Source organism: Trachemys scripta, chromosome 3 (assembly GCF_013100865.1).
Source record: "Trachemys scripta elegans isolate TJP31775 chromosome 3, CAS_Tse_1.0, whole genome shotgun sequence".
NCBI classification, from domain to species: Eukaryota; Metazoa; Chordata; order Testudines; family Emydidae; genus Trachemys; species Trachemys scripta.
Window position 1 is genome coordinate 69537163 of NC_048300.1, and position 11444 is coordinate 69548606.

At 45.2% G+C, this 11444-nt stretch overlaps 1 protein-coding gene and 1 long non-coding RNA gene across 2 annotated transcripts; both read right to left on the reverse strand.

Moving 5' to 3' along the window:
• Positions 1-1631: 1631 nt before the first annotated feature.
• Positions 1632-8771, reverse strand: LOC117875596. Its single transcript, XR_004645299.1, has 3 exons — positions 8490-8771; positions 6999-7236; positions 1632-2802 (listed from the first exon to the last, which is right to left on the reverse strand). It is a non-coding gene; the product is annotated as an uncharacterized LOC117875596 (long non-coding RNA).
• Positions 8772-10514: 1743 nt separating this feature from the next.
• LOC117875479 (taste receptor type 2 member 1-like) lies at positions 10515-11444 on the reverse strand. The gene has a single exon (XM_034766869.1). The coding sequence runs from the start codon at positions 11442-11444 to the stop codon at positions 10515-10517; it is 930 nt and encodes a 309-aa protein (XP_034622760.1).

An 11444-nucleotide genomic window follows, 5' to 3' on the forward strand; every position in this document is an offset into this window, starting at 1 on the left:
GCACTGGACATCTGCCACAAATTCCACATACAAAATTGCAATATTATAATCTAACCCCCTGTCCTAGCTGGGCGGTGTGGAAGGTGAAAAAACCCACCCTTGCTTCAACCAATCCAGCAATGAGGAAAAAAAATCCATCCCAGCCCCCAAGGAGAAAAGGGTGACTAGCATCATGCCCACAGGAGGTCATAAGGAAACCCAGTCCCTTTGCAAATTTCAGGGGTGGGTGAGTGCTTATCAGCCCATTACTGGTAAAAGAGGGCTTCTCCAGGACTGCTCGGAGTATAAATACCTTCCATGCACAGGGTCAGCAGAAGCAAGGAGATCTCCTCCTCACCCCCCCGAGCCCGGCCCCCTGCACATACCTTGGTCCAACTGCTTCTTGCTCTTCCCAGCACATCCGTATAAACATCCCCCCCTTCATCACCTGTTGTAAAGGAGAGCTCTGTAAGGGCAGGAACCCCTTTTCCTCCAGCCAGCAGAGTAAGGACACAATGTCTTGAGCTGGGGTGAGCACATTGCCTGGCTGCACTGGAAGAAAGCAGGAGGCAATGGACGTGGTTTCAATAAGCAGCAACTTTATTCACTTAAAATATCTGTCAGTCACACCCCAGCAATACATTGTACAGTGCAGGTCATCATGATTTCCTTAATCATTTCCACATAATTTCCAACCGGGTCCCAGCCACACAGTTTGCTGGAACCTCTCTGCCCTTCCCTCCTCTGAGGTTAAAAGGGGCTATAAACTGTGGGGGGGGGGAGGAAATCAGCTGTCTGCTGTACCAGACATAGGAGACTAGAATCCCACTCCCTTCACTTCCTTAGGAGAGGCTAGAAAAAAGAGAAACCAGCTCCCCACTATACTAGACCCTCGTCCCCCTGTTCACTTAAGGGATGCCGTCCTTAAAATCCTCCTCCATTCCCTTTATTCCAGTAACCGTGTTCTTGCCATAGCCAGTACCTGCACTAGGCATCTGCCACAAGGTGGCACAAGCATTTTAGCTTGGCTGCCTCCCACCTACCCTCCCCTGATTTCTTCAGCCAAAAATATATCTGCTTCCCTATCAGATAGGTGTGCCCATCCTCCCTGAATAACTCAGGTGCCCAGTAAGATATGTGCAGAAGAGGAATTTACCAAATCCTCGATTATATATTTGTGACCAGGATCCCGGGGGGGGGGGGGGGGGGGACGGGACAACCACACTGAGATTGCTTAAATCAGGACAAACTGCAAAGAATGGGGCAGACAATCCCCAAAGCCGGTAGTTATTCCAATACTTAGATCCACCAAGCGAGCCACAAAAAAACTTCTATAATCGCTTACTGGCTACACAGAAGCCAAAACCCAGCTTCCTTGAAAGCAACTCAGCCTTTGGNAAAGAATGGGGCAGACAATCCCCAAAGCCGGTAGTTATTCCAATACTTAGATCCACCAAGCGAGCCACAAAAAACTTCTATAATCGCTTACTGGCTACACAGAAGCCAAAACCCAGCTTCCTTGAAAGCAACTCAGCCTTTGGGCTCCCTTCCAGATGGCCAAATCAAATATGAAAGTTCTACCAATCCCAAAGGATCGGACACATTACCTCCCAGGTTAACGAATATTTCAGATCTTACCCAAATACATGCTTACAGCCAATTCTTATTAACTAAACTAAAATTTATTAAAAAAGAAAAGAGAGTATTGGTTAGAAGATCAGTATACACACAGACATGACTGTAGTTCTGAGATCAGTTTTATAGTAGAGATGGGGAGCTTTGGCGCTGCAAAGAGTTCTTTCAGAATTAGTTCATAGGTTATAGTCCAATGTTCATATCCAGGGTGAGCCAGATGGGACTGGAAATCTCAGTCTTATAACTCAAGCTTCCCCTGAATTAAGCTCAAGCAGATCTGAGACGAAAGAGAGAGGTCCCAAGAGATTTTATACAGTTTTCTGGCAGACTATGATAGCGTCTTTACAGCAGGGGTTCCTTGGGCGAAGAACAGCAGCTTTGAAGTAGAACTACCTTTCGTGTATGCATACCCAAGTAACTAGCTGCATTCATCAGATAATTATCCATTAAGCAGTTTATAGACTATTTATACAAACTTCCAAGTAAAATATAGACAATGACATTATCACATACAATTTCATCTAAATGTCAATATTTCCTTTTGGTCTCTGAATCAATAGCTATATAATAGACAGGAACTGTCTGTTTACATGGCTAACATCTAACGAGATATAAGTAAACACATACACTTAGCATTACCTCTAATTCTCTAATAATACACATTTGCATTTCAAAGCTCTAGTCCATTTAACATAGCTATGTTAACTATTTCTAAGGAATAGCCCTAATTACCATTTACATATTTTTCTAACATGTCTCTGAAGGTTGAATTTGGTTCCGAGCTATTTGTTTAGCCCTTTCTGGCCCCACATCACAATATTAATTTAGCTATTTTCCTATTCACACCTCCTGATCATATTGACCCATGGAGGCTTCCCAGTCCTGTGTCACACCCCAGGCCGCAACATCAGACCAAATAATTGTCTCCCCAGGGAAAAATTCTTGGATCTGCCCCAAATCCCTCCTAACTCTGATAATAAATTCAACCCATTATGCGTTCCCACACCATTTTCTCCAAGATGAACAAAGAATAATTGCAGCCGGTGCCTGCTCCCAGGTTACGAAGAGCGTAAAAGGGGCATCAGCTAGTCCCAGAGCATGCCCCTCCATCTATGGCAGTTCATGATGGCCTCACCACCTAAGACCTCCAGATTCACACCACTGCTCGCTTGGCCCATTTGCCCGGTTCTGAAATTGGAAACACAGGAAAATTAGCTCTGATTCGCTACCCAAAGTCTCACATACATATGTCCTGTATGCATTTGAACGCCATCGCCCAAATGCCTGAATTGCTCTAGCCCTGAGTCCTCCTTGGCTGGTACAGACCCAATCCGGAATGAGTGGGACCCAAATTCATGCGCTGGTAGCCGCCAGTTTGTCAGCCCCTTTCTTAGAACTGTAACAAACTGGTATGTTGTGCGGGGCCTTCCATCACCATGAATAAAGAGAGCCCCCTCCCCAAGTGGTCTTATCACTATATAAATCCTCAATGCCCCTAAATACCTGCCTCACCACCTTCCTGCTGCATTATGTACTCATCTCAACTCCCATCCCCCTGCCGATAGGTTTCTGAGATCCTCAGGGTCAAGATGTCCGATTGTTCCTCCTATGGTAAATTGCTCCACTGCAAAGTCCTTCCTGAAGTACACTTAGCTGACCCAGGCACTAGTTCGCTGACTCTAAAAGCTCCAAAAACCACTACCAGGAACACAGTCTTTAGCAAAGCTGCCTCCTGTCCATTTCTGCATATCTGGTTGAGAACCTCCCCCCGCTTGCTCCTCTCGGCCAGCCAGCCACCAGCTGATAGCTCCTGCAGTGATAGGGGCAGAGAGGAGCCTTCAGACACTGTGTCTACACTCTAGCCCCATCTCCCTGCCCCAGAGGCTCCTACCACTTGGTGGAGTGAGAGGGGTGGGGAAGGGGGAGGCTCGGTGGCAGGCCTGGGGGTTTCTGGCTGCCGCACGCCACGGACATCTTGGCTCCCCCATGGCATGGCTCCTGCCTCCTCCCTGGGCTCTTGGACCCCTGCCAGGCTTGGGGAAATGCTGGTGGGAGGGTGCTGCGCATGCGGTTCCTCCACCCCACCCCGTGCACACACCTCAGCCGAATTCAGAGGCTGAGGAGTGTGGGGGTCCCGGGCCATGCTGGGCAGGAGGTGGCACTGGCACCCAGTGGATAGACACCCCAACTAGTGGGTGCTCCTTGCTCCAGGTAAGCCCCCTCGGCCTGGGTCCTTTGGAGCAGCTGGAGTCCCATCGTCCTATCCCCCCACCAGCATGGATGAGGGTCTGGCCCAGTTTGGTCTGGGGAGGGATGTGGGTCGGGTCCAATTTGGAGGATTGGTCTCGTCTTTTTGGGGGCACAGCTGATCCTAGGTCTGTGCCTCTCTGCCTGGCGGGAAGGACTAGCAATACTAGTATGAATAATGACACTTTACATAAAATGTATTAAAGTTTTTCATATTTTTTATTTTTTAAATGTTGTAAATTATTTTTAAATTTGCCCCAATTTCATACAAAAATGTAATTCAAGCCCTGGTAGTTCATATGAGAAATGTGAAGAACGAGATAGTGTGACGGTTCCCTTTGAGCGGGAGCAGCACACGGCTGGTGTTTTGGCCAGCTTTGGCTTTTGTTAGCTATTTTTACCTACACATTCTGTCTCACACACACAGTCCCCCAACACACACACTGGGGCTTCCTGCATCCAAGGCATTTTCCCCACCTGGGCTGTGCTGTGGGGCATCAGGAGCTGCTGCTCTCGTGCCCTCTCCTTTCGCAGCCTAGGCAGGGAAAGTGACCTGGATGCAGGGAGCCCTGGTGTTGCTCCTCACTCCCCACTCACAGCCCCCTTGGGGTGTGCAGGGCCGAGGAGCAGCAGTCCCAGGGGGAGCCAGCAGCAATGACAGTTCAGTTCATGCATCCCGGGCAGTTTCCCCACATGGGTGCAGGAGGGGGATGCAGGGGTTAGGACAGAAGGGGCTGCAGGGATTAGGGGCGCAGGAGAGGGACACAGCGGTTAGGAGTGAAGGGGGTGCAGGGATAAAGGGCACAGGAGGGGGAGCAGGCCTTTGGGGTGAAGGGAGGGTGGGGAGCCTGGGGAGCCCAGGGGCAATGCGGAGCACCACACCCACGGGAGTCAGGGACACCGAAATGCAAGTTCGCCCAGGGTGCCATTTTCCCTAAGGGTGGTACTGGGAGTGGCGAAGGCCATTGGGCTGGCATGTGGAAGGCCTGGCCATGCCGGAAGAGTGCGCCAGCAGCAAGCTGGGCACCAGCAGCACAGACGGCAGCTTGTTGGGCACCTGCAATGCAGCATCTCGCTGGGCACTGTTATCAGACGCCACTGGTGTGGTGCTCTGCTCTATCCAATGTTGCTAACAGTCAGCTGTGTGCATGTGTTCCCTCTGTGTGCTGCCCCGGCTCTGCGCAGATCGCTGGCACAACAGAGCCCGAGAGAACACAGACTCCGATAAGGTACGAAGGCACCCGACCAGGTTTATTGTCAAACGAAGCACAGTAATAGTTTCAAGCAGACTCGATAAGACATACTACGAATTTGTGCCCCCTGACAATGGTTGCAGCTCAGTCAGTGGTGGGACTCTCCACTGTCCCTAGGCTGGACAAAGACACTGCCCCAGAGATGCATTCTTATACACAGGTACAAACAAGTTACATATAAATTCCTAACGTATTGAGGTGCAACCCCTCTACGTAGCAAGGTGCCGCCTCTCACCTTGTACATGTTGGTTTGAACAAAACAGCTCTATCCATCATATTACCCTTTTGGCCCTGTCTTTAGGATGGGTCTGCCTGTTCCTTGTTGTGTGTGTGGAATGTGCAAGTATTGGAGTGTTCTGGTATCTCTAGTGTCCAGTACCTTTTAGGTATGTGTATTTTTGCAACATCAGCCCTCTCCTTGCCAGCTTCTGTGAGCAGGACCTGCCACTGGCTCACAGCTTAACTTTGCTTTATGTTAGCAAAGTCTTGACCATTACTTTAGCTCAGGCCTTAGGCTTCATACCAGGCCTCTGATACGAAGGGTTTATGTTTCAGGGCCTCATCTTACTACATGCACCAGCCAGCACAGGTGCAGCACAGTGCGTATGCACACACACACTTCAGTGAATGCTATTGCCACGTCACATATTTGAATCTTAAAAAAATATCTAGCAATATTCAGAAAGGCATCTTTGCCTATGATGTTTTCAGGCAGTTCAGTATATCACTATCAATAAGATTGGTCTCTGTCCAAAGATACAGAGCCCCACATACAGCACATGCATACAAATAACTTTTCTTCTCAAGATCAGATAAAGTCCAGTATTTTTCCTAGCAATAAAATTTTGTGTTGTATGTTTTATTTCAACTTCCTCTTCCATAGCATATGTACAGTATACGATCCTTCATATCCTATAAAGAATTAATTTCATACCAGGTAGCTGAAGGCTGCTATCAAATTCCCCCTCATGCTTCTCTTCTGCGAACTAAATAAGCGCAGTTACCTCAGCCTCTCCTCATCAGTCATGTGCCCCAGCCCCTAATCATTTTTGTTGCCCTCCGCTGGACTCTCTCCAATTTCATTCCATAATGTATTTACTTAATTTAAATATATAATTCAAAATAACAAATTCTACATTTTACATTTAGGCTCACAATTTGTTAATACTGGTGCTGTAACTGAGGGAAAAAAGTTAACTACATCAAGCAACATCACAATTTACATTTAGTGGGTTCTAATGTGTTATCAATAGGATAAAAAGTAGTGTCGTAATAGACTGCCAAATTTAAAGACATTGAAACAGATTCTGCTTCAGTTATCAATGTAAATCTGGAATAATTCCACTGATTTCAGTGGACATACTCCATATATCCTTTGGTGTAATTCAGAGCAGAAATTTGGCTTCATCTGCCATATAATAACTGCACTATACAGAGAAACCTGCATTTTTTTACTATTGGTCACTAGAGTGAGCAAGTGCTTGATGTTCTTCAATAGTATATTGTGCAAATCATTCACACTTATCCTGTGGAGATGTCAGATATAAAACAACCTCGTGTGTGCAAATCCTAATAAGTGTGATGTGCTGCACCACTCCTGAGAACCACAACAGTGTTCTGTTAGTGAAAGTTTAATAACTAAACACTACAGGAAGTGGCAAGATAAGCTATTTTCCTCGCTATTGTGAAGTGATCAGCACTTACTGATGTGTTGAGATGCCATGCATTATATGACGACAGCAAGGAGCCGGAACAATTCAACTAACTCTGAACATGAGAGGGAGTTTCAGATCAACTGTTTTTAATTAAGCCCCTGACCAGTGTTTAACAGGCAGATGGATACAAGCAGTTCTAGTTTACAAATAACAAGATTAAATGGATTACCTGACTGAGACTCCGCATTTTGGGAGAATTTCTGTGGAGTAGCTAAGTTGCGACAGACTTCTCACATTCTATCCTCATGGTGTATTCATGAGTGTCACAATTCTTCCAGCCTCAGCTTCTACAACTGCACACTCAGTCTCTGGGACAGCCAAACTAAAATTCTGTTCCCCTGGCACCTTCAAAGATAGTCCTTATATTCTTGTGGTCATTACGACTGCCAATCTGTGAGCACTAGTATCTGTGTGCAATATGAAAGGGGTTTTGAAACACAAAGAGGCTGAGAGGAGCAGTCACAAGGATCCCTTTCAATTCTGTACAGGCCAAATCACACTCTGTCAACCACTGAAATAGTTTTGCTTTCTCACTCAGCCTATGCAATGTTTCCCGATATTGGTGAACTCACAAATACACTTTTTATAATAGCAGCAGAGCCCACAAATCTCTGCACATCTGTGAGTGTCTGAAGAAAGGGCCAGTTCTGCACAGCCTCTGTTTTCCGTTTTTCATTTGAAATTCCTTCTTTTAGCATTTGCTGTTGGTTAGAAACATTTAGTGAAATCACACAAACTTTACCAACTAAAATTCCACTGAGATGCTGGGTCTCAACCACTCCCCATCTTTTTCTTGCTTGAAAGCTAAAACACCAGGTAGCTGTGGGAACGGGGTGGAATGGAGGAGGTGGTGGAGGTCTTGGGGAAGTGGGGGGCACTGCAGTGGGTCAGCGGCAGTGCCAGGGAAGGCTTTGCCTATTATACCCGCCACCCATTCACATACAAGTAATTTGTTTAACCAGAACCACATCTTTAAAAGGAATTTCCACAGACTGAATTTGCTGGCATTTCTATACAGTTATTAGACATAATGGAATCCAAACAAATTATTACCTAATCCACTCTCTTGGTTAGCCAGAGTTCTTGCTTAATTCCAGAGTCCTACTTTTCAAACCCAGTTTTCCCCACTTTTGGATAAGTCCCTGTTCCCCAGTCCCTGTCTATATTTGAGACCAGGCAGGTCTGAGTTCTGGATCCCCCGTTCCCTAGACTTTTTATCATGTCTGAGTTAATAACTGTTATGTTTGAGCCCATGTTCACCATTCCTGTGAATTCCACAGCTCCTATTACACATTCAATAGTTAAATTCCTTTTACTGTTGTTTAACTGCCCAGATCTAAACAAATAGTGTGGGGCCTGGCTTGCATGTTCAAGCTTTGCCTCTTCAGCCTGATGTTCCCTCATTTGTCAAACTGGGACTTTCACTAGGCATTTGTGATGCTCTGTCCTCGCCAGATTCATAGGTATAACAATCCTTTTTTGTTACCCAACTTTTTCAGTACCAGCATTTAGCAGAACTGTTTCCCTTAATCTTCCCTTATTGCCAATATCCCTTGTTTTACAAATCACATTTAACAATGCTTTCAACCCATAAAAAACGTCATGAACCAAATTAGAATTCCTGTTCCACAGTGTACATTACACACAGATCTGTACTTACACAGCTCATGGTGATCAGCTTCCACCTTCCCCATTAGTGGCTACTTTCTTTTCTGGTGAGCTGCTTCAAAGAGTCTGTGGCAAATTCCACAGACTCAAAAAGTATCCTTGGTCTCCTTTAGCTGATCTTCAGCTGCAAACTGAAGTTTAACTGAGCTTTTATGAACTAGTCCATTACTAATTTGTCCTGGAAGTCTTCACTGGTACCTGGATATTCCAGGAACACAAATCTCCTTGTGTCCTCCATCTGAGGTCTTTCTCCCCCGCACCCACTTCTATCCCTTAACTGTGCCCAGCCAGACTGATGTCTGGCTCCAAACTGCTTGTCAAGAGCTTGTAACAAATCCAGACAATACAGTCTATTTTCCACGGTAAATTCTGCTGCACCATCAGAGCTGGCCACTCAAGTTGGCAGCCAGAAAACTCCCTCTCTCTCCAAGCATTCATTGGGGCTATAACATTCAACTAGGCCAAATAAGACTCACAAGGATTTGTTCTCTCAGAGAGAGCGGGCTTTTGTATTACTTGAGTTGGAACAAGCCAGCTTCTCCTTGCTGGGCCTCTGTGGGTTACAAATGGGGTAGAAAAGTACTGTAAAGTACCCAAGCTCTCTGACTGGCCTGATTCCTCATCCAGGAGGCGGATGTCCACAGTGGTCTGCAACACTTTGAATTCCTTCTCTAGGTTATATTTTGGTTTCTTACATCAAGACTGGGAATTTTCTAGCTGCTGCTCCAACAAAATTTCTATTTCTGACTCCAGGTAATTTTTTAGTCCTTTCTAGGAAACCTCCAGATATTACTTCAATACTTTTGAAATGTCTCCAGTTCTTGTTTTAGTTCCTTCTGGGACATCTCCAGCTTTTGTTTTAATTTCTTTTGTCCAGAGTTAAATTCCAATTTGATATTGATTTGCTTTGATTCCTGTGAGCACCCTCATTATCTGTTCCCATTGGGGTCAACAGGAATACCTGCTCACAATTTCTCTCTTTGGAAGCTCTCTGCTGCCCCAAACACCAGTGTTGCCCCCGTTGGCATGAGCAGTTAGCCAATATTCAGCGCCTCGCCAGGTTGTTTCCATTAGGATAAGAAATTGATGATATGAGCTGGGTGGTATTTTTTAGTGTAACCTGGTTAATTTACAGAAGTGTATACAAATGCCTGTTTCCCTGAATACAGTAGAAACAAAGAACTTCAGGCAGATTCCCTGGCTGAAAATTCCCCATGTGTGCCACTCCAGCAAGTGCTGTGTCTCAGAAGCACTGTCCGTCTGCTTCCTTTCAGGGTCATACTCACAGCTGCTTCTCCAGGCTTTCTCCTGGCTTTTTCCCCTAGCTCAGAAAGGCTACAAAACTAGTATCTTACCCACTGGGTTTGCAATCAGGGAAACTCTTCAGCCCACACAGTTTAATTTTGACCTGCCATGTGCTTTGGACAGTTCCTCCTTATTGTAGCTCTCTCTACTATATAAAGGACTTAAAAGCTCCTTCTATAGAGTCTGAAAGAATGCTTAGCACACCCATTGACTTTAACTAGGTCTGTGATTGTCTTAAGATCAAAGACTCACCTGGTGGCAGCCACTAGCACCTTTCATAACAACAGGTTAGATTCTCTAGGTCACCTTTTGTTTTCATTTGTTAATGTGATGATCATTAGAGGTCCTTGCAGGTATCTGGGATTGTGAGATCTTGTAGCTTGGACATGGGGTTCCAGTCCATATCTTTCATTTTAGGACCCTAGCGTGACTGGATATTTGTATTAGTTCCAGAGCTCCTCAATATCAGGAAATCTAGTTCACAATCAAGAGGAGTTTGCACTTGACTTGATGAGTTATTAATTCACAAACATTTAAGAAAAAAGAATCATGTCACTCCAAGTGTAACATGGTCCTCTACCACTATCCTCAAGAAGTAAAGCTCGGGCTGGAAATCTTGTAATTTTAGTGCATGTTGAAGTAGGGAAAAATATTTGATAAATTAATAGAGGGGAGAAGGGGATGTCTTTGGGGAGTTTCATCATGAGCAGTTTTATGAAGCCGCCCCTCTCAGCCTGCACCCAGCATACTGTAAAGCCCTCACTGCTACCCTCTTCAGTTTGGGATTACCCAGAATTAGGATAACAGAGTGCCCAGAGGGATAAGCACCCATTATCACTACCCATAATAATATGAAGTAGGAACTGATGTTGGAAAATAATTCTGAGAAGATTAGTGCCACAAAATAAGAAATGTAGAAGAAAATAAAAGAGATCAGTCCTTTAATTGCTCTGACATGAGCCTCAGTAACTGTGTCCCTGGAGGTGCTTGTGGTTTTTTCCATCCTCTTGCTGTGTCTCCACAGGGAAGTGATTAACAGTATGGAGGAAATAATAAATATAATGAAGGGAGAGGTATATCCAAGCATGGACAAAATAAAGAATCTAGAAGATAAATCAAACGTATATTGACATTCCCCGGTGGTGTTTCCTGATAGACAATTCAATGAATAATCTATGTACTTTCTATCTATGGTATTGACTGAAGGGAGACAGGTGACCAAGGAGACCAGAAAGGATCCCATGAGTAGCTGTGGCACTAGCCCTGATATTCTCAGCTTCAGCCAGAGGAAGAGAGGTTGGCTGAAGTTGGCGATCTTCACGCAGTAGAAGACACTGAGCCAGGTGGCAAACCATAGACTGAGAGTATTTAGAAACAGCCAGACAACAGTCAATGTTGTCAACATAGCACACTGTTCATTCATCTCTGCACATAATTGAAAGAAGGTACCATTAATCATTAGCATGCACTGTAGGAAAAATCTGGAGATGCCCAGGCTAGTCAGGATCATGTCACAACAGGTCAGTTTTCTGCTTCTGATCCACTCACTGCAATTCACAACAATCATCAATCCGTTTGCTATAATCCCTGTAATGAACTCAATTCCTAAAAAGATCAAACCAATAATAATTATAGGAAACAT